Source organism: Lipophrys pholis, assembly GCF_963383615.2.
Source record: "Lipophrys pholis genome assembly, chromosome: 15".
Lineage (NCBI taxonomy): Eukaryota > Metazoa > Chordata > Actinopteri > Blenniiformes > Blenniidae > Lipophrys > Lipophrys pholis.
The window spans coordinates 18,819,296-18,843,515 of record NC_137642.1 but is presented as its reverse complement, the minus strand read 5'-3'; the positions used below and the strand labels follow the sequence as shown (position 1 = coordinate 18,843,515).

Genomic DNA, 24,220 nt, shown 5'->3' with positions numbered 1-24,220 from the left:
GGGGGGGGGGGGGGGGGGTTGTCAGGGGTATTGTGGAAGCAGTCCTTGCTGGAGAGGGTTTAAAGATATCAGTTCAGTTAGTGGCCTCGCTCAAGTTTCAACAGTTGAATTCACACTGAGGAGTTGTAGGAGGTCCGGGATATCCTCAGATTTCTGCCGCTGGCCAGTTGGGCTTCTGGAGCAGATAAATGTGTAGCTGAAGGGTGTGTAGCTGAGGAGTATTACCCAGTTACTGATTCTTCCTAGAAAGAATCTGTTTATCTGAAAGCTGATCGACCACAGCCGAGAATACTTCTACTAAATTGGGGCAGCTGCCTTGGGATTTAGGCAATGTTTTAAGTACCCACTTTTTCATATTATTTTTAAGGGTCTATACATACTCACCAATAACAGAGAAAATTGTTTTCACTCCCAGGGCCGTGAGAAAGCCTTTCTTAATGACTTTGAGTGGGAAAGTCTGGACTTGGGTTATTCTTACTGCACCTTATGCCCTTTACTTTATCACTATTGTATGATCAGTCATATTCTTGAAAAGGACGATATTAACCTGAAAAAGCTATCTGGTTGGAAATCGATAGTTTTGAGACGCGGCTGGCAGAAGCATTAAGGAAGTACAAAAACGTGACTCTCTACCAATGATTGCATGATTTGCAATAACAGAAACACATCATCTGAGCAGGAGGTTTTTTTCTCGTGTGCTATTGTCATTAAGTGACTGGTCAGAGATTTGAACTTCACGTGATCAACGCAAACCTGTGCACTCTTTTCAGCTCGTCACAGGAAGTCTGCACTTGGATTTCACAGCAAGTGTGAATTGTCCAAATTAGAAATGTCATTTTTCCTCTTCTTGCTCCCTTAAGAAGACTAAATTCCTGTCTTCTTGCTGAGTATGAATCCCTTAAGTGTTTTTCTAGTTTGTGTCTTTATGTCCTGATTCATGGTTTATGTCAGTGTTCATGCACACTTTCTCTCCTCTTGGTTTATAATGTTCATTTTCTATCTTCCTTTGATTTCTCAGGCTGATCGTTATCTGATAGGTCTTGTCAAGCTCAAATAGCTTCTGTGTGTATAAACTACTCGCTGTCCTTAGTTCGTGTGGCCTGTTCCATGTCTACGTTTTGCCTGGATTTGTTTGTTCTTGTTATATTCATTTAAAGCTTGGTTTCATTTAATTGTTTGAGGAGACTACTATTTGATGGTGACTATCAATATGATGCAATTTGGGTCCTTTTTTCTGGATCTTGTTACAAACTGACTTTAGAAGAGCAATTCATCCTAACTGGTGCACATTAGAGAGGGTTTCCTGCCACCATTATCACTTGTTTATACATGTTTTAGGTTGTTGGTGTCTTCTATGTGGCAAATTCTTAGAATCTAATATGTTTTATGTTGCATTATGGAACATATTTAACATACTATGGAACATACTCTATTATGTGGTCCAAAGTTCTAAATGTCATTGTGTAAAATCAGCTGGATCCTTGTGCAAACGTCCCTTGTTTTAATACTTTTGTTCACATCGTAAAAAAAACTACATTAGAAAACTGAAACTTCAGGTGGATCAGCCAGAGTCTCAGTATCAATAGTACAGATTGAGAAAGAAACATCCTAAACATCATCAAGTGTGTGGGAGTGTGGCCAGTTACAAAAGGTTTATTGTCATTTTGGCTTTTAAAACTAGTTACAGTTTTTCAGAATGCAAGTTCTTTAATGCAATCAGCAGCTCCGCTAGAGCCAACACTCCAATCACAAATCAGAGTTAACACACTGACCTGTTCCAGGAAATCAGAGTTGTGAAATCCTGATTCCTTGAGTTCCACTTTCCTCCATCTTTTAAGTGTATCCCTGCTCCACCATTCCTGAATCTAACAAATGTGTCATCATTAGGCTGCACAGAAGTCCTGACAGTAAACCACTTATTACAATCAGAGAAAAGATGTTGACGAGGTACAGAAGAGATACCATCCAGGACGGCAGTTTGACACCTCTGACTTAAGAAATACATAAAGGGCACAGACATAATGAGATGATAAGTGTATTTGTCATTTTGTTGAATTGTGTAGTATGGCGGGGATACAGAAAGTAAAGAGGAGGAGATCCCAAACAACCCCATGCAGCTAAGGCACCAATTGCTGTGAATTAACTGTAGAGGCAAACTCAGCTGTCTACAGCAATTCAGAGTATATTTGTTATTTTGGATTACGGAGTCCTTCACCGTAACAGTTTAATAGACGAGACTCTCAAGCCTCAATCGCAACAACACATGAAGTAGAATTTGCAGTGCCATTTAGCTACTCTGTACTTTAATAACTTTTTTTTTTTTTTTTCATTTGTCACTTGAAGAAAATGTTGCTGCCTCATGATACTCCAAAACATAATTCATTTCAATTCATAAACAAGCGTGAAGGAGATGACCAGAGATGCAGATAAAATTAAATACCAGCAAATGTTGTTTTAATGAGGTTTGACCTGTTGCGTAACCCCATTGGAGTTGATTAGATTTGTGAGTTTGTTTAGATTTAATGGGTATTCCGTTGAACGTGTAAATCTATTTTAGCATGATTAAAATTGTCATCTTTATTAACCTTTGTCCTCTTTACTTGATTTCAATCCATTGCGGTATTAGATATCGTCGCTTAACGTGCTTGAGCTGCAGCAGCCAACAGCATTCAAGGCTGCTCTCTGCGACGCTGATGGTCCACAAAGGAGTACAAGGCCAGGGGCTGGAGTCTGTGCTGACATTCATCACAGCCTGTGCTGCTTCCATCATTATTGTGACGTTTCATGAAGTTAAGCTGCAGAAGCAGGTGGAATATTGAATTGTTTCAGAGCGCAGCAACAAAAAGACCTTGTTGGAATGATAGAGAACAAGGTCGTGCCTGACAGAGCACTGGGTGGTCAGGGGGGGCCGGAGGAAGCAGAAGCATGCTAATTTGTTCCCACTCAGTGTGTGAGACGGCAGCAGAGGTAATTTTGGGTGAAGACCTCCCCTTTACATGGCCTCTGTTGGAGCTTCTTAGCCAATTGGAATTCTAAGTGAAATCTTTTGTACTGCACTCGCTTTAAAAAGTTGGAGCTGATGAGTGTGTGTTTGTTTTTGATGCAGATTCACAGAGTTTCTGGAGCCCTTTGAGAGAGTTATTCAACCTGAAGAGCTTTGGCTGTACAAGAATCCTCTCGTTGAGTCAGACCACATCCCCAAGAGGGTTATGTTCGTAAGTATGCCCATTTCTACTTGCAGAGATTTCATTACCGCTACATATTGGAGCAGTTTTATTTCGGCTGACCTGAGATTCATCATGAACTTAAGACTTTGTCATCTACGTGATGGTGGTTCAGACATAAGATAAATTTCATTCTGATGCAGCATGGACAGACAATGATTTTCCTGGGCTTCATTTTGTAAACACAGAACAAACAAACCTTATGATTCGATTCGATTCGATTCCATCTGATTTGATTCGATTCAATTCAACATTATTTCTACAGCACGAAATACAACACAGTCATTTCTAGGTGGTTTTTACAGAGAGAAACCCAACAAATCCACATGAGCAAGCATAAACAGAATTGGAAGCCTTGATGAAATATATTTTGATGAGCAGACTTAATAATCTTTTCACGTACATATACAGAGACTCACATCAATTACAATATTTGCCATGGAAGGTACTCGCACACCACTGGGAGAACCTTGAGAGCAATCATGGACATCCAGAAAGTTGGATAAGATGGAGAACTTGGCATCAACCAACTGCATTTTATTTTATGTGTCTATTTCCAAAAGCTGCCTTATTTTAATAGGTTGGGATGTCTGGGAGAGACCCCTTTCTTAAATCCCACCTCTCAGGTGATTTTTTTGACCATCACTGACCACACCAATAATGTGTATGTATGCAAAATGCACTGTATTCTTGTCTACACTTACATTAGCCATTTGGAAAATATTCAATTTGCTATGTTTTTCAACTGCATTAGGTTGGTGTAGCACTCAGTAAAAAAAAAGAAGTACATTTTAACAGGTGACCAACTTTCAACAGCGTAGCTGATTGCCTCTAATTACAACCACTGTGGTGAAATGAGTGAAATACACCTAGTAGTCAAATGCAAACTTGTCGGCAGCTCATGAATTTAATCAAGAAGTTATTATTTTTTTTCCTTTAATGGAGTCCCATTTGAATGAACGTGTGACACAAGAAAGTTCCACAGTCATTCTTCATCAAGAAGTTAGCAAATAGCTAAACACTGTGCAAATGCAGTAGACTAATAACTTGCCCGTGTACAATTGTTTCACAAACTGCTCTGTATTATTTAAAGTTCAAAACATCTGATTAAGGGAAAGGGGATAATAAATAGTTTAGTGGAGAAAGGTTTCAATCCCCATCCAAAATGGAGCTTTCTTAGTTTGTAAAAACGAAGCTCATACGCCAATTCAACAATAAAATAAAAAAAATACGCTCAGTATCCTTCAGATTTTTAGGATGGCTCAGCAATGTAGTAATTAAATGTGATCCTGGAGTTGTACGCTTTTCTTTAACGTCTAAAGCAGAACTGCAGAAATTCACAGAAAATTGTCTTTTTTCTCATCACCTCCAGAATGGATAAAGAATCATCCACAGCTTTGACACTGAGTCATTTTGCTGTGTGTCATCCAGTTTTTCCTCTGCTCTCGGAGGATTTGCAGGTGTTGCATGCCGTTGCACTGTTTTTGTCGCAGCAATTACCTTTTTTTGTGTCAAGTCTGACACAAAGTAAAAGCTTAAATACGAGTGGTTACAACGAACACAGGTGGTTATATGTGTGAATTATAGCTTGTGCTTATGTGTGTGCATGTCTGTGTGTTTCTGTGTGTTTGATTTAGCGCAGCATCAGATGTTTGTGTACTGATTGTTTGATCCAAAGTATCCAAATGATCGTCTCACATGCCTGTTTGGGTTTTATTGGGTTCAGCTGTATGTGAGCTGTCAGCACTGCAACGACTAGTCCATACTGTGCCTTTCCACACACATCAATCATGTCATCATGTGGAAAACCAACTACGAGGAAGCTGCTGAGCTCTCTCTGACAGTCATTGCAGCTGCTGTTATATTTAGCATGTGTATTTTATATTTTATTTTTTGGGTTGGAATAAATCTAATATTAATGCTAAATGATGCATGTTAAAGCTTACTGTATCACCCTTTAATGATGGTCACAATTCTGCACACTCAGATAAAAAGCCTTTGAACATTAAATGAAGTTCACTCATACACATTCATTGATACACACTGTCTTGTGGAGACGCTGCGGCGTTGTCTTACATTCACACAGACTTACATTCATTGATAAATGGTAAATGGACTTCACTTATATAGCGCCTTTCAACTGCATGAGCAGCCCTTACTGTAAATATCTGTCCATCCATCCATCCATCCATCCATCCATCCATCCATCCATCTATCTATACATCCATCCATGCCAACTGAAGGGTTGGGAGTCCATCACGTTGCGAAGGCAGGGAAAAGTGTATAAACAGACTTATATAAATACATGCAGACACACATCCATCTACACACAAGGCAAATCATTTACTACACATTATTCCTAATAAGCTTGACAGTTTGCATTAACATTGTTGTGCTTGGCTGACGTCCTGCTAATTTAAAAAGCTAGAGATAATGTAGCCTGACCCATTGTTGAGACTCAACAGTCAGACCTCTTTAGTGTCATTGCTCGGTCGCTCCGAAGATATAGAGAATCCATCTTGCATTAAAAAAAAAAAAAAGAAAAGCTACTGTGACTCATTGCAACCTTGATTAAATACATTCTGAATTTGCTTGAGTGCAGCATTAAGGGTCACTCATTGAAGGAAGTGGAGAAAAGGTTTCTATTGTGTGGCACAATGATCTCGTACTCTTTGAGTCAGCACAGTTAAATGAATGTGAAATAAAGTTAATACGGTTCTTCCGTCTGCAAAGTTAATTACATAACCAGTAAAACAATTAAAGCGAAATTCCACTTGAAACTTGAGCTGAGAACTGTTGTTGTTCAACACCACATCAACAGCGCATGCACATTGCATAAGCAGGTTTTCTTTTCTTTATTTTCTTTTCTTTTTTAACAGTAGAGCGGGATGTATGAATACAGAGAAGAAAAAGAAAATAATAATATAAAATAAACTAAAAATCAATGTCAAATTCCAGCACCTTTGCGGAGGGATTATCTTGGAGCATTCTAATCTGGTTCGGTTCCAAACCCTGTTTGCCTCTTCCTCATATAGCAAACCCACATTGACCATATCTTGATAAACTTGTCCATTTTAAAGTTAATTGAGAAGGGAATGTTTTTCCATCTTCCATATGTCACTGGCAGTTTCCAGCCATTCTCTGATTGCATTAGCAGGTTTTCATATCCAAAGATGTGCACATGGCTTGTTTTCTATGCAGTAACCCACAAAAATGTATATCTATTTAAACAATTTCATTCATTCATTGACTATACAAATCTTCTCAAATGTTCCTTTTCTTATTAGCATCTGGTTCTTCTCCTTGATGATGCCAACTTTGGTAGAGAACATTGTCAATATGGGACAACAAAGTTAGACTGGTTGTGATACTGCTCTGCTCTCAGTTGTACGCCATAAAATCTGGGAAGATGTGAAAATGCCACCCCAACAGGGGATAGATCTGTTTTTTATTGTGGTACAACCTCCGAGAGAAAGTGAAGACCGTGAGAGGACACCGACACACAGGCGGAAGTGGCTGCAGTAAACACTTTCCTCACTTAAAAAGAAGTACACTTGCGTAAAAAAGCAATAAAAGCAGTGCTGGCTCAGCTTCTTCACGCAAGCAAAATTAGAAAATATGGACAGCAGGCTCTTAAATATAATAATAGTCTCAAAGTAAAACGTAAGGCTTCAAAGGACATATTGAGCAGTTGTTTTTTTTTTTAAAGTTCTCTCACTAGAAAACTTTACTGTATTATATTGTTCACTTAAAGCCACGTAAATACAAAACCTTTTTTGAAACAAAAACGTGAAAATGATACATTTTCAATTGAAATGTTGTCATGGTTACGGGCTCTAACTTCATTGAGTTCTGTCGATGTTTCTCCCAACATCATTTCACTACTTTACAAAACTTACAATGTTTGATTGAACAATAAAAAAACAAATGTAAGTCCTCATCAATTACAGCTAAAGTAGGTGACTGAAATGAAAATGACATTGAATTACTGTATTATGGAGTGTCTTTCAAATTTAGAAACATCAAATGTATATATGTTCATTGAAACTAGACCCTCGGTTCTTTTCATTAAAGTAGCTGCCACAATACGAACACATCCACATTGTAGAAGTACTCAGTTACAGTACTTATCCCTGACTTAAAGTTGATCTTTTCAATCTTACGCTCAGCAGAATCAAACTGTTCCCAAGTCCTAAATCCTGCTTCTTTTATCGGGCACGGAAAATAGATCCGGTCGATTTATTGCCTCATGTTCCACTTTGTGACTTTTTAAAACTTTATTGTCTTTACTGATGAGTGATTCATTCAGGATATAAGAGAAACACCTTTTGCTTGAAGGGTAAGACATCAGAGGACAAGATTTATAAAGCATTTTACAGCAAGCAGTACTTTTTCACAACATAAAAAATTTAAAGCAACTCAATTTTGTGATGAGAGGATGTTGGATATGAATAGTAAAACACACACACAGCAACATTAATAGCAAACCAAGGAAGGAGAATAAAACTAATGACCACATAAGAAGGTTGATGCAAATGTTGTGGGTTAATAGAAACCTGCATGAACATAAACAAGCTTGCCCAACTACTGGTGGCCTCATGTTGAGTTTAAAGTTAATGTTACTTTGACATGTTGGAGACTATGAGAAAATATAGATTATAGATTATTCCATACTTTTGTTTTGGACTTTTGTTTGAGCCCATTTCAGCAAACTGTGTAAGTTTTTGGCAACACAGGAAATTGCATGAAGAAGCAATAGATGTGGCTTTAGTGATATAGTGGAAATGTAATATTATTTGTGATGCAAAATCAGCTTTTCCAACCTAATCTTTTTATAAAATATAAATATATTCTATTATCTATGAACGATGGAATACAGACTAATTAAAACGTGAGCTAATAGTGGAAGTTCTCAAGGTTACTTTCAATAGCTTCTACTTTCAAATCCAAATCCTCGAGGGTTTGGAGGCTCGGGTAGTATGTTTTCATCTGCATACGCAATCACAATATATCATCAACATCATATAACACAATCCAATCAATAATTTAATTGTTCAGTTTCAGTTCTTCAGGGTTTTACTCAACATGTTTCCCTGGGACTTCTGTAATTCCTACTATACCCATGTTTCGTTATAAAAAATTAAAACAATTATAGCTGATTTGATCTTAAATTTAGAGAGTGCCTATTAGTGCACTTACCAGTCTGATTTTGAAAGGATTTAAAAGTTTAACATGCTTGAAGGGGATGGCGAATTATAAAATTTGTGTTTAATTGGTAGAGATATCCAGATACGCATGAAGCTGAACTAATGAAGGGCTCTCTGGGGAATTGTACACTGTGATATAATAAAGGAATCTTAATCTCTCCTTTTGTTTTTTAACTTTTCCTTAAGGCAGTAGGAATGGCTGAAAAGTGACTCATACATTATGGGGCATAAATAATTACCCAGGTACGAAGGAGGCCCATTTCTCACATCAAGCTCGGGGATAAAAATCCTCCCAGCGTAGGCAGGACGTCCCACTTTACAATAAAAAAGCTCGTTTGGCCTCTTCGTTTACCTTGTTAAAATTAACTCTGAGTGATGGATCGGTTCGGGTCATTTCCTCAGGCGCACATCTTTTTTACAATCAACCTGCAGAAGGGACCCAGTGGAACGGTGCAGTACGTCTTTAATGTCACAGTAATGACTATACATTTGTAATTCTCTCCATTTCCTTCTAGGCAATCTCCTTCCTTACCCCGCTGGCAGTGATATTTGTGGTGAAGATAATTCAGAGGACGGACAAGACAGAGATCAAAGAAGCCTGTTTAGGTACGTGAAGCCATTTCTTTGAAATGTCATAAACGTATTGATGATAGTCGCCTCAGAATGACAGAATATATATGACATTTTCTGCACAAACGTCCCTGCCTGAATTTCTTTTCACTAATATGAAGAAACGGGATTTAAAAAATTTTTTTTACCAAAAATTTTAATATCTTTCATTTTTTCCCTTTCCTGCCCTGAAGGTTGGGACCAAAGTACTTTACCGCACTTAACGACGAAGATGTTTTAACTCTGCGACCCGTTGTTGCACTCAATGTGAGACCTCACATGTTAATCTGCCACCAGTATTCGAGATGTTAATGCTATTTGTGCCTTTCTCAGACGGCATCTGGGTATTTCTTATCACACTGATGTATATTTTATTCCCTCTTTGGCATCTCTCCCTCGGGTCACGGGGCCTGCGCAGGCTCTGGCACATCAGACAGCATTAAGGAAGTTTAACAGAAATCCAATTAAAGAGACACAAGGAGATGAATCAGGGAGGAGAGAGAGGCTGGCTCGGTGCATCGGTGCAGAGATTACAGTGGTGCGTGAAACTTAACAGGCCCATTACCGCCTGCAGAGAAGCTCCTCACAGCATCTCTCGGAAGAACAAAGAGTAAAAAAAGCAAGCCTATTCTTCTGACAAATTCCTACATGATCGTAGTTTTGAGGATGGCTTTGAACTGATGTTACCTCTCGACCGAATGAGAAGGAAATATCACAAAGCAACTGTTCAGATCAGTGCGCAGTTAAAAAAGCAGTTTATTTTTAACTACCTGCAGATATTTACTTCCTGTCTCGAGCTGTAATCACAGAAAAGCAGTTTTTCGTTTGTGTTCACTCATTTACAGAGCCAGAGTGAAATCAAATATGTAAACACTTATTAAATATGATTATGGAACAATCTTGTACCACCATTGAGTCGTCATTATTTGCTACAATAATGCGTATTATTGCGTCACATTATTTCCCTTATGTGTCTTTGGAGTAAAAAAAAAAAAAAGAAAACACTGTTATCTTTTTAAAAAAAAAACTTCCCAAAACTCCTGCAGCTTAATTACGTGATTATCTATCACTCAGGATATAATGAAGCCATTTTGCAAGTTTGATTATATTTTCCAAAAGACTGCACTCTGAGAATGGCACCAAGATGATTCTGTAGTGATTATTCTTTAATTTTGGTTACAAAGCATGCTCAACAGTATTCGACATCTGAATATGCAATTGCGCGTCATGCAGAGGCACAGTTGTTTTCCCACATGTAAACAGAGTCATTTTCCAGTGAGATACAAGTGGAGTTTGTGGAATATTGGTCCTGAGGTGTCAATTATTCTATCCTTTTGACACACACACACACACACACACACACACACACACACACACACACACACACACACACTGAACTATCAATAATACAAGAAACACATCATTCAGGTTAATTTATTGAGCGCTATAAGGACACGTCTTCTACTATTCAGACGATTCAAATAACATCTCACATTGGCCACCACAGAGAAGCCACATTAGAAAGCTACGTTAACAGTATAAAGACAGTCACCTTATTTCAATACACCTCTAATTTTCTACTATTGTGCTCAAAGTCTGATCATTACAGCAAATGCTTTTATAAGTAGGTGTGGAAAAAGTGTAGATCAGAGCCAGACAAAGAATAGCAACCTAAATATAGCACACTTTCATTTTGCAGAAAGACTGGTGCAGGTCACATTATGAGAATAAAGCGGAAGAACGTCACGTGGGCTTCAAGTGGTTCATCTCTCCAAGTTCAGAGTGAATTGTTTGACTGGTTATGCTACTTATATTAAGAGGTGGCTGAGATACATGGAGGTGACTACCACCTGAGACCACAAGTTGTTTCTATCAAGAAGGATCGTTTTCACTGTAAATCGGACTCATCACCATAGAGGTAGGAGTGAAAATGTTCAGATTTAGAGAGTAAAAATAAACAGAGCACAGGTAAGACGGAAGTAAAGTACAGATACTTGAAAAATCAGTATGATGAGCAAATAGTTACCTACGACCTCCGTGTGTCCCACAAGAGTACGAAGCCCCTCAAAGGTGCTTGAAGAGCCCACAGTTTCTACTTTTGGTGTTTGAGCAGATGCTTGATCGTTTGGAGCTAAAATACAAACTGTAAAAACTGGTTCAGAGCTGTTGTCAGCACGCAGCAAAAAAAAGAAAAAGGGAAGAAAAAATGATGTATTAGTACTTTAACGACCACGGCAAACATCGTAAAGCTTGCCTGCGTGTGGGTGCGGGGCACTACTTTTACATCCTGAGTGCTGAGCTCTGAGATCCGACAGGAGGAAACACACTGCAATTTACAACGTCCCAATTTTAAGCCGGTCAAACAGAGCATGTCTGGTTTTTGGTGCTTTTCCTCTCTCATGCACTGAAACAGCTCCAATTAACAAGCTGTTAAATAACTTTGACACTGCGCTTCTCTCAGCAGCTCAGGAAGATTTCACGTCTGAGCTCTGGCAACGTGGGGTGGATTTAATTCCACTGCGGACTACTGAGATTAACCTGTGAGGGCAGGAACTCTGGCTAATGGCGAGCCCCTGTGGGTTTCTTTATAGCTAATTAAATGAGCATACCGTTATAAAGTGAGACTTGCCTGTCAACTAACTCGTGTTTCCTCTCACCAACTTTGAGGAAAAAAGCTCTAATTGCTTCATGGCAGTTGAAGCAATCTTTTTTTTCAATACTTCAGTCGGAATATCTAAAAGTTAATCACCACTATTATCTGCACCTCTTTCTTTGACTCCGATGAGTAATATTGAACTTGCATAACTCCATCTTGAGAATAATGTTGCGGTTAAAAACAAGTGTCACGAGAATGTTTAATAAAACCTAGAAATTCACTCATGAAGCAAGAATCTGTAAACAGTGGGAAATGCCCACTTTTGATTTTGAATTGTTGTCAATATGTATATTCACCAACACGATGATGAAAGGAATACCGCTGCACTACTCACCATAAGGCTCAATAACTTGGATGTTTCTCGTGGTTTACCAGTAATAATTGACAAACTGAGATGGTGAACGGTTAAAAACTACGAGTGTTCGTTTCAGAATGATCCAACGTGAGTGTGGTAGAAAGTCAACTTGTTCAAAGGATCACTGTGCTTGAAAAGTACTTCACCGAGGTGCTGAAGTGAAGCTCTGACTATGTGTAAAAGCTGCTTGGGAATGATGAGAGCCTGTTTCACACATAAATCCACACAATCCGACCACCTGCCCAGCCAGAAGGGAAACACTCATGAACCTGACTTGTACATTTTACCAGAACTACTGCTTTAATTAACATTTAATATTGTCCATTTCAGCAGCTTCAACAATGAGCTGCTGTAAGATGCTTCATGCATGTGTCTCTCCTTGTCCAGCTGTTTCCCTGGCTCTGGCCCTGAATGGAGTCTTCACAAATACAATCAAGTTGATTGTTGGCAGGTATGCTGAATGAACAGGAGCATTTCACACACATTGTTTTGCACTGATTTACATAATTCACCATTTGCATTTGCATTTTCTTTTTTTTTTTTTTTGAAAATTCCAGACCAAGACCAGACTACTTTCAGCGTTGTTTCCCAGACGGACAAGTGAATGTGAAGATGCTTTGCACCGGTGAGCCAGAGCTCGTCTCAGAGGGACGCAAGAGCTTCCCCAGCAGCCATTCTTCCTGTGAGTATTACCAGCATCGCTGCCTTAACTTATAAAACAATGTCAAAAGATATCTACACTCATACATCACCTCATTAAAACTGCATTTCAACTGCTCAGTCAGTCTGATCTCGATGCTCTGAGCAACATTTCAATAAGGAGAAAGCATTTTTTCGTGCTGATCCTCTGTGTCGAAGGTGTTTCTTCTTTCTGTCTCTCTTCAAAGGTGATTACATGCACATGTAGCGATGAGTTATCACAAGTGTTCCCCCGCTCCTCAGGCAGATTCGTTCGTGCTGACGTGGTGCTGGAGTGAGAGTAAAAATTTGTACCCGCCGTTTCAGTTTTGTCTGACTTCCTGCTGCGTTCAGCCGCGTGGGCCAAGTTGGGACCCGGCACATCTTTTCGACCATATTGCTTTCCAAGCTGTTTTCACTTCAGCACTGTGCTAAATAATTCACATGTTTTCCTGTTGTCCTGCTGATGAATGTTTAGCTGTAAAACATGGAGTATTTGCTCAGGGCCACACAGCTGTTGCACAAACCCTCAGCAGAAAATTGTGCATCAGGCATGTAAAGGCAGCATTTAGGAAGATATATGTTCAGGAACGTCTCATAACTGCCTTGGCAGCATTGCACATAAAATGAGCAGATGATATTTTGAATTGTTTTGTTTCTTTTCCCGTTGTTGGTTGTGCGTCAATACGTTTCAGTGCAATTCACACCAGTATTACAGTGAAATCAAATCCTGCTTTATATTATGCAGAGTTGGCCTTAAAAAAAAAAAAAGAAAAGAAACTTCCAGTAAGCTGGGACATCGCTGATATTTGAATTTTCAATTTTTATTCCCTTTTTTTTTATTTATTTATTTTTTACTTTTGTAGCCCTTTAGCACCAAGGGTACACATATGCAAGGTAATCAAGTAGAATTCTCCTGTAGTGCAGCAACGTGTGATGAACTGAAGCTTTTACCTGACATATGTTAAAAAGGGGGAAGAACGCATTTGAAAGAAATAACTGATGGATCTTACTGTTTTAATTGTGTGGTTTCTTTTATGCCTTAAATGAACGATGAAAAAAAAGACAGCAGGGAAAGATAAAAGTTAATTTACATTCTTTGAAAACCTGCCGTCCCGTTTCGACTGACTGCAACAAACTCCAAATAACAGTAACGTGCTAAGATGCTTAGATAGATGAGCTTTGACAGCAAAAATTCTTACCAATACTTATCATGATTGTAATTTCACAGTCTGGTCTGATATAAAATTAAAGTTTAAGATGTACAGATTCAAACACACCTGCTTCAGGAAAGGAAGAAATGCTTTGAAGTGCTGGTGGAGTCGTATTAGAAGTGCAAAAGAGGCACATCGGCCTGTAATTGACTGCAGAACTGTGTATGGATTACACTCTTCTCTGCGACAGCTCTAATAGCCTTATGTTGCACTGCGAGCAAGAAAGTGATTGAGAGAACAGTGCGAGCGGGACGCAGGGAGCACCCATGTGCCAGCACGTTCTGAGAAGCAGAAGAAATCCAATTTCCTGTCTTTGTCCCGTTCCGCCAGACAGTGCTTGTTGGACCACGCATAAGTTACAAAGCTTTTATCCAGACAAATGTGGCAAGGGACAGAGGAGCATGGTCTGCAGAGTGATGTAGCCTTATTTAAAGTGGCATCTGGACGTGATACAGCAATACTTCTGGCAAACTGTGTTTACCAGCCCACATTTGGGCAGGTTAAAGACCTTTGCGAGATGCTGCATGGTAAGATATAACCCAAATTGAGCCATCAAAATCAGCCAGGAAAAAGACATAAATGCAGATAGAAATACATTCCAGACATCACTGTTTGATGGCTTTTTTATTTTTTTTTAAAGCACACAGACTATTATAGCCACATCCAGAGTTTTTAAGGCTGCTCACATGCTCTGTGATTAGTTTTGTTTTCAACACCTTGCAGCAAAGCGAGAGGAAAAACAGAAATTGGAGGAGACAGGTCCCAGAAAAAGGAAAACAAACAGATAAATACAAACTCCCCCGGAAGCCTTTGCACCAATATACGCAGCGGTAAAGCAAATAAGCAAACCCTGAAGCATCCACTGTAATTGTCTGCATCTTATTCAGATGCATCTCACTACCTCCACCTCCCCTGGTGCATATTAAAGCCATCAGATATGATCAATTAATATACATTAAAAAAACAACAACTGGCATTTTACTGTCCACTTTCTGTTCAATGGGTAAATTAATCCTTTGAGACAGAGCGAGTCAAACTTTGCATCTTTCCGCTTCTTTAAATGTATGCGTGCGCATCAGGTTTCTTTCTTAGTATCGTCTTGACATTAGTAAACAAGTTGCTAAAATGCAGTTTCATCATATGCGGGGGAAACAGAAACGGATTAAAATCAATTCCAGAGAGTATTAGGAAATGACACACAGCAATATTAGGGATGCCTGATGTCGAGTGTTAACAGTTTGTTAATGAGTTTAGATGGATTCTTGCAGAAAAATTGTTTCACAGAAAGACTGAAAGACTGAAAGTTTTTCACAACAACAATGTCTATTTTCTCCCATCACCAAGTGACCTTGATCGACACACAACTGCCAATATCAGAACATTCTGCCAACAGCAGCGTTGGTCCCAACATCAACAGCATCAAAGAGAAGCAGTAACTGTTTTTCATCAATCACACAGCAGATGCACAAGTTCAAAAGTCAACTGTCTCCACCCCGTTGATTAAATATTTCATTGTGTTACGATTTTGTAATCACCAGCAAATGCAAATTAGATTAGAATGATTTGAATCATGAGTTGATTCGATTAGAGTTCAGTATAAGTAGAATTTATTTTGTGTTGGACAAATTAAAAACGGACTCGCTGAAAGTTGTTGATGGAAATCCAGAGGCTCGCTAAGGTTTAAGCCAGAGGGGAGCATAAGTGTTTGTACCAAAAAACCATGGTGGTTTAACGAAGACAAGATGATTGCTCTCAAAACTGGTCTTGTGGTGAGAATAATGCCTTTTTAATAGTATTCTTGATATCTCCCCCGACCCGTCGCAGCCACTTACTCGAACATCTTGAGATGAACACATCAAGTGCCAGGCGAGAATTGGGTTTTCAGAGTGAACGTAGATTTAGAATATGAATAGTTTCATGTTCGCCAAATTCTCAGACACTAATAAAGAATCAAAGGAACTTCTCTTTCAATTGCTCCTTCAAAGCCGCTCATGCTGTGAAATTAGCGGCTTGCTGGATTTAGTAAAGTTCTTCTTGCTTCCTCTGACAGACTTTCATCCTGTGAGGGATTTCATTCTATGTTTTCATTCTATGTTTGGAATTAATTGCATATTTATGTTGAATTTTCTTACTAGGGACTTCCGAGTTCATGTTTTTTTTAAAGAATCAATCCTGTTTCAGTAAACCGCCAGCTCCATTGTTTTTTTTGGTTTTTTTTAAATGGAATTATCAGAAATGAATGTTCTTCTCCGAACCCTCTGAACAACCTGTGTTTGTTCGATGAATCCTGCTGCACTCAATACTCTCATTAGGCATCTTTGTTTTGTCTCAGGGGAATTAGTTTTAAAGGCTTTTGAAATGCATGAAGCAAATTCATTACCGCAATGTTTTCCTGTCTTATGGCCTCCTTTCTCTGTCCCCTGGCCTTTTTGGGAATTGCTCCCTCTTCACAAGTCAATTCTTCAGCGATTATTAGCTACACCTCATATTCATTGTGTTTCGCGTCGCCTCAGTTAATTGGAGTAATTTTGCATGTGGAAACGTGTGCGTGCTTTTCTTGTGCGTAGCTATGCATGCACTTGACAGACACTTGCAGTCCCTGCTCATGTATTATGCATGCTGCCAAAGCATTTCTATTAGTGTAATCCTCAAGATGTTGACTCACGGTGTCTGCAAACACACTGTTTGTGTGTAGTGGAGGAATAAAAAATTCAAGTTCTTCCTGCTTCAGTTCAGTAAACCGTTTTCTTTATTCCTTTGAAATTCAATTCAAGCTTTGTCTGGCTTAATTAGTTGGCAGGGTTTAATCCCTTCATATCTGTGCTTTCAATCAGATAAATGTAAAACAGCTCAGTGAATGTTGTTCCCATTTACTGTCTTCATCCTCTTTCAAGTCAACAGTGTCAAAACTCATCCAGACTATCAAAAACATACACACAAGTGTAAATAGACAACCTTTTTTTTTTTTAATGTTGGGTGCCCCTTAGGGGCACAACAGTGGGTAAATCCTAAAGTCAAGGGGACACCTTTTCACTCTTTTTCATTATCACAATTTTTTTTTATTGAAACGTGTTTTTATAAGTGACTTGATTGTTAATGTAATGGGGATGAATTAAAGTACCGTAATACGCTTCTAAGCTTGTACAGTTATGACAGTTTCAGACCATATGCGAAGACACAATAAAAGTATGCTTTTTATTGGCTGTAGGTCCCAAGAGCTGTTAATAATATAATGTGAAAGACATCAAGAAGTCTGATATTAAATGAAAACTGAAAACAATTGCGCAGTCTGATGAAGCTAGAAACGTTTCAAAAATGAAATGATTGAGTGTTGAACCGAGGCAGCCGGTTTTTGTCGGCAGCGTCCTTTCAAACTGTTTACAGTAAAATTGCGATTGTGGATGAATAAATGCGTTCACTCTCTGAGGAGTTGGTGATCTTTCTTGGGTTTTTCCCTCCCTCTCTCACACAGCGTGTCTGGATAAGTTCCAGCTCCTGTCAGTGTGGATGAATAATGATAATGGGCAATAAGAGTTTACTGGATCCCTGCTGCTACTGCTGCTGCTGCTGTCCTCACAGAGTAATAAACATGTTGGTGTTGGTTTTTATATTTACAGCGGGATTACTATTGCAACAGCACATCATCAGTAAGGCAACACTAACCTGTCTTATGATGGTCTAATCCCAGCTCATGTTCCCTATCAGTGGGTAAACAATCCAACGCTTGGTGAATTCTGCGTCATAGTGAAGAGTCGACATCGAAGGATCAAAAAGCGAGGTCGCTGCGAACGCTTTGCTGCCTACAAGCCAGTTATCCATGTGGTAACTTTTCTCCCACAAAAAAGTGAGAAGGATTGTGAGGTCCCGTTTTAACAATCTGTATCCATACTTGAAAAATCAAGATCAAGCGAGCTTTTGCCCTTCTACTCTAAATATCGAAACCAACATCAAAACCAATAAGGATCAAAATTGCTGTTAGTTAACAATTTAAGGTGATCCAAAAATCGAAACAAGCTGAACATGCACAATTTTCTTTATAATACCTCAATAATTAATGAAACTGCAAATGAGCAGTTTTATGGAAATATCACAATACTGCACAGACTGCTATAACGAGTTTGGTTTTGCAGAAACTTTGAAAATAAGTCCAGAAAACATGAGATTTTGTTTTCAAACTGTACGATGTTGAAAGTTGAAATGTTCTTCATCTCATGGATAATTTAGCTCTGTCCCTTCAAATGAGTAATGTAATTGTCATAGCCGAGCTTAGGGCCATTAAAATGAATGGTGGTAGCCACTGTGTGATTGAAAATGCGGAGAGGTCATCTGGAAGTGAGATGGATGGGCACAGAGGGATGCTGGGGCCGAGGGTCTTGGATGTCTTGTTCATAACCTCAGAACAGAAGGACCCGTCTGACTTGAGGAGCCAAAAAGCATTAAAGGAACGTGAAGCTGTCTGCATAGTCTGTGTGGTACAATTTGTAAGTGATGGTGACTATGTTGGGGTTTATTTATACCACAAAGTACCAGATGACATCTTATAGGATTCAAATTTCCCTGCCGTCCATATTAGCAACTTAATTCTTGTGGCCTTTGGTGAATTCAGTTTTCTTTTGTATTAAGTACCAGTTAACTCTCGGGCTAATTTCCTGCTTATGTGTACCGTAATTGGTTTAAAAACAGGTCTCCTGTTGCTTCACTATGTCCACTTCAATTTGCAGTGCATTATTTTGCGTCCACCAGTGGGGCCGTGGGAGATACAGAGGTTAACAATGTGTTTTTGAGATCTGCTCTGTGTGCAGCTCTTTGGAGAGCCTCTGCAGCCTGCTGTATTTTCACCCAAAGCAACAAATAATCAGACATATTTGTATCTGACCTCCTGGAAGCACATGTCTCTCGCCTTGACAGGATCCATGCAATTTGGAAACAGCTCACTTCTCAAGGCAATGCCCCCTTGTTGCACACATTTGACCTACATCAGCCCAACTTGTTGGCTCGCTGGCAGAGTATTACAATGTATTGTGAAAGCTTTTACTTCTGTGAACAAATCAACAGGATTTAATTAAGAATTCAAAGTACAAATGCAGTAGAATAAGAGTGCTTCCTGAGCTCTAGGATGTAAGCTTATGAGGATAAAAACATTAAGTGTCAGCCTAAACCAAGAATTTAATACATTTTTCATAATGGCACCAAGGGGGGCAATTGTAATATTTTAACTCACATTTGAGTTAAACAGCAGGACAAACACTGAGACAGCTGGACCTTCTGTGTCTGCCTCCTTTTCCCACCACCCTTCCTCTCTACAGGCAGCACACATGTCCTCACATCCTGAGTGGTCCAGTTTGTGGGTTGAGTGACAAATGGGCAGCTGATAGGTACTGATGGAAGCTGTTCGGCCTGCTGTAGCTGAAATAATAGCCTTGTTTTTGCATAGCCTCATATCGCTCGATGGCAAATCCTTTAAGTCATCCAATTCGACCAAAGTTGCTTCTTCTCTTCTGACTGTGATCAGCTTAGGCTTTGGGGAAAAGTGCTGGTGGAGTGGATATCTGTTGGGGTATTTCATCATACCTCTAGGAAAGCCACCTGCACATAACATTTCTTGTGCAGGGAGTGAGTTTTATTTTTGAACTGATCATTGCATCGGTTGGGGGGGGCAGCTTTTACATAGTAAATGACTCATTCGGAATCTAATTATGTGTTGTGGGATGCACACTGATGTCACGCTCTTCTATTTGCAATAATAGACTATACACATTGTTAAATCCCTCCGTGTGTGGGTTGTGCTCAGTATAGCTTTTTTGAATGTAGTTGTCTCCCTGCTTTGGCCTGCTCTCGGGCACCCGCAGCAGTGATTTAGCAGCAAGGTTTTCGCCTTACAGACTGCAGTTTCTTCGCTCTGTGAGTTTATTTGCAAGTGGGTGGTAGTGGACAAGCTGCAAAAGTCCCATCAGCTTTCCTTATTAAGGTTTCTCCAATACATTTGTTGTCACACCTACACAAACATGCACACACATACATATGTATGTTCATTGCGCACACTTGCTGTTGCGTCTTCACATGCGTTAGGGGACATCGACATGCCGTAGTTTCTTTGAAAAGTGTAATCATGAGCACAACTGTATATGAGTAACTTATATTCTAAAACATGTTCTCATATTCAAAATGAATTATCTGCATTATGGGGACTTCTGGTTTACCCATCAGAAAAAGACTGGCAGGCTGTGAATATACATCAGATCTCTTGGAAAAGAATGTTTTTTGAAGATAACAGAGTTAAAAACATGATAGTATAGTGGCTTCTCTTTGCAACAAACATGAGCTGACTTTATATGTCTATGTTTTTTTTTGTCAATTTCATTGAATTCTTCCTGATTAAGAGGCCGGATTCTTCTGCTTACATTAAACCAAATAAAGTGATGACATCAGTGTGTCGATTTCTTTGCAATAAATATATATTTGTCTGTGTTATCACCTCATTTTCCTTTAATACTAAACCACCTCTCCAGAATGGGATTTCTTTTGAAATGGACCCTATCTGTTTAGGATCTACTGATAGACATATTTACATGAAGTGCCATTTGTTTTTATTCCAACATGTCAGTTGTTCTGCGTTTACTAGATTGGTTAGTTATAGGGACATTAATCACACAGTGTAATAGTCGTCTTAGAGAGCGCTATGGATCTTTGTATTATGACAACACACACTTCAACAATGATGTGTTAGGGGTTTAAAAACATTATGTCATCCTTTACTCTAACATGGCATGTTACCATCCATCCATCCATCCATCCATCCATCCATCCATCCATCCATCCATCCATCCATCATCCATCCATCCATAGCAAATCATCAAACCACTCTAACCACTACACCACCATGCATTTGAATGTAATGGTTTTTAAATGTGTATTTATAGTTTATGCACATCATAGTAACTACAAAATGCCAATTTCATGTCTATGTTTTCTCTTGTATGCATTGGTGTAGAGACTTGAAAATTCTTCACGTGTGCTAATTTATCACTATGTATATTAACTGTACGTCTATTTCCAAAGATGATGACTTTCGCTGGTTTACTTGAACAATTCACAGCAGAGGCCACAGTCTATGAAGTGAATGCAGTAGTTTATGTCCATGCTTCTCTTCTCTGTTCTTTATTTGCAATAGTTGCCTTCTCCGGGCTTGGTTTCACATCTTTCTACCTGGCGGGAAAACTGCAGTGTTTCACGGATCAAGGTCGAGGACGTAGCTGGCGCCTTTGTGCCATGGTGCTGCCTCTTTACAGTGCCATGATGATTGCGTTGTCCCGCACCTGCGACTACAAGCACCACTGGCAAGGTCTGCCGAACTCTTCACATTTCTGAATGTGGATTAATTGCAATAATCAAAACCTATTATCAAACAAAAAGAGTCCCATCTTGACCTGGTTTATCATTATACGTGCTTGTGTCAGCTGGCAAAGAACTTGATGTTCGCCTGTATATTTCAATCAAACTTGGCTCTGGCTACTTGTGCAATTATGACACTAAAAAACTCTAAAGGGACTGTGAATGAATAGCTGCACAATAACACAAAACTGTTTTAACCAAATCAGTATGAGTGACATGTTAAAGGAGAGCTCCAACACCTGTTGGGCAAACAGCTTGCTTATTTATCCAACAGGCTTGAAAGGCTGCTTTCTTTTCTGTTATTACATAATAACAGCGTTTGATCGACCAAGAACTCAGTCAGATGTCCGTGAAGTAGCATTTCTTTCAGCAGTATGGGATTTGAAAAAAAATAAAATTTAAGCGTATAATTACAAGTGTCAGCTATTTTTATCATCTCCGAGGGAATTGGAGGCAGACTTGGAGAGATGGAGGGAAGGGAAAAAATATGTGGGTGGGGAGTGGGAAAGAATATGTGAGAATGCGATGACAGCTCAGTCATATGGTGTTAATTAGTTTTATGAAGCCATATGTTCCTAAGTATCAGACAACTCTTTTAGCAACCAGGATTTATTTTCATCAAAAGGGCAACACATGCAGCAATTATTACCACGATGATCACTCTCTGAATCTTCTTTGTTCCCTCTCCTCAGCAGACTGAAAATAAGCAGCAATGGTGCGACCCACCAAACTTGAGGGGGCTCAATTTCCTCTCAGTGTAAACACAAGCTGGTAGCTGCCATTAGCATGGCAGCTGTGCTATGCTTGATAGACGTTAATATTGTCACCATCCCCTTTTTGTTCTTTGGAGGTGTGCCCCAGCTTCTGGTAGGGGAAAAGGCCTGGGCTTCCAATCACCATCTCAATGAGGCCACTGCACTAATATATTGCATCAAGTCACAGTCTATTAAATTCAGCCGACAGGAGTCGATGAGACATTCACAGAGCAAGCTCATTCATTGTATATCTCATGAATTGTGGGAATCGATGTCAGATTATTTTTCATCTCAGCCATGAAGAGAAAATAAAGGGAGACCTATGGAAAAATATGATTTTGATATAATGGAAACCTCCACTTCAGCTGCTTCCAGCCACCAGCTGCTGGTGTCATTTTGATCTATACTCAGAAATATAAGCTTAATATTCACCATGACAGGGTGATATTATGTGATCTATTGTATCTTAAAGGGGGCAGGTATATTACAAGCATATGACAAAATGACAGAAGCGGGCTGTCCAGAGGCTAGTGAGCCCTGTACTCTCAGTACAACAGATTCATTGCTTCGTCTTTCATGTTACCTTCATCAACCTCTAAACTATCCTGCCAAGACTAATGCTCGTTTAAACATAACACAGGCAGCTGACTGAGTCCATTCTAAGAACAGGTGCTATTCATCTTCCTCCACAGTGGGTAAAATTAGCTGAATGTGCATACTTTTAAATATATGTGTTTTTTGTGACTTTGCAGACGCCTTCGTTGGGGGAGTGATTGGGTTGCTGTTTGCATACATCTGCTACCGCCAGCACTACCCACCCTTTCTGCACACAGACTGCCACCTGCCTTATGCCAGTCTGGCTGCTGCCACCCACATGCCCGTGCAGCCTCTGGACGACCCGCAGCCGACCGACAATGCCACCACCCTTCCCCTGGAGGGCTTAACTGAAGGGCCAGTATGACTAGTGGCCACCACCGAGACTTCCCCCAACACCATCACCAAGCCGCCGAGCCCGCCTCCCATTCCCAGTGATTGACGGGCTCTTCTATACATTCCAGTGGACGGCAAAGCACTTCACCCACCTCCATACCGTCAGACCCCGTCTCGGTGACACCTACACCTATTTGTGTTCATATTCATTTTGATCCAGTTCGCTGTTCAGCAGCCATCGAAGCCTATTTTTAGATGCGGTGTTAAAGAAGGAACCTATGAATATGGGACATCACCACTGAGAGGAAAGATTGAAACACATGCTGGAAACCCTGCAGAAATGTCCTGGAAAGCTGTGAAGGAAAACACAAATACTTGCAGGTTTACTGGAACTTTTGTTAACGAGAAACATGGCTGGCAGATTGTTTTATAATGGGCTGTGTCCATTTGTTCAGCTGTTTGAAGGATTTGGACCGACAGATGCAGAGATCTAAAGAAATCCAAGGAAATGTGACAGCAATGAAACCATGACATCAAAATACATTTAGGAGTATGGTATGTGTTACATCCGATACATACAACAAATAAAGCTTTCGATATTTGTTGTGTTTTCAGGAGGAAATACTCTAGATTCAGAACACCCTTATTTCTCTGTTGTCCATGGCAATGCAATGAAGAATATAGGACACCTTCTTGGGTAAACACTGATCAACATCAAAACATTTGTACTTTTTCTTTTACTGAACCTTTTCCATTTGCTACTCTCCTCTGATTGCTCCACCTCTCCTCATTCTTCTCAGATCTCCACTCTCGCCTCCATCCTCCTCACTGTCTGCACCCAGCGCTATTCCTCACAAGCCCTGCATTTTACCTGGGCTACCCAGAGGTTGCGACGGGACACAGACCATCACTTACATAATAAATAACATGCAGGTGAAGATAGCATGGCACAAGTGTGTCCCGACAGGCACAAACTCCAATCTGATCCTGCATTAATCCTTATTAAGCAAAGTCAGCCACTACTACTTATGAGGACATTAGGACTATAGGCAGTGCCCCACGGACTGCTCAAGCATTGCAAATAGCCTTTCAGCGAAACTGTAGCCCTACAAATAGACAATCTAGAATTCAGCAAGCAACAGATTGTAACAGAGGACGGTGATTTCGATCTATTATTCATCCATTTAACTTCCATTATTT

General features: G+C 39.7%; 1 protein-coding gene across 1 annotated transcript in view; it reads left to right on the top strand.

Moving 5' to 3' along the window:
* The window catches only part of plpp4 (phospholipid phosphatase 4), a gene marked incomplete at its 3' end in the record, with an annotated part of 56,763 nt that extends 33,712 nt beyond the window's left edge, over positions 1 to 23,051 (top strand). Inside the window, exons 2-7 of the mRNA XM_080481249.1 lie at positions 3,107 to 3,215; positions 8,947 to 9,037; positions 12,439 to 12,502; positions 12,609 to 12,733; positions 21,115 to 21,285; positions 22,843 to 23,051. Of these exons, the coding sequence (XP_080337375.1) occupies positions 3,107 to 3,215; positions 8,947 to 9,037; positions 12,439 to 12,502; positions 12,609 to 12,733; positions 21,115 to 21,285; positions 22,843 to 23,051 (769 nt within the window). The remainder of the gene's footprint in view (positions 1 to 3,106; positions 3,216 to 8,946; positions 9,038 to 12,438; positions 12,503 to 12,608; positions 12,734 to 21,114; positions 21,286 to 22,842) is intronic.
* Between the last annotated feature and the right edge of the window lie 1,169 nt (positions 23,052 to 24,220).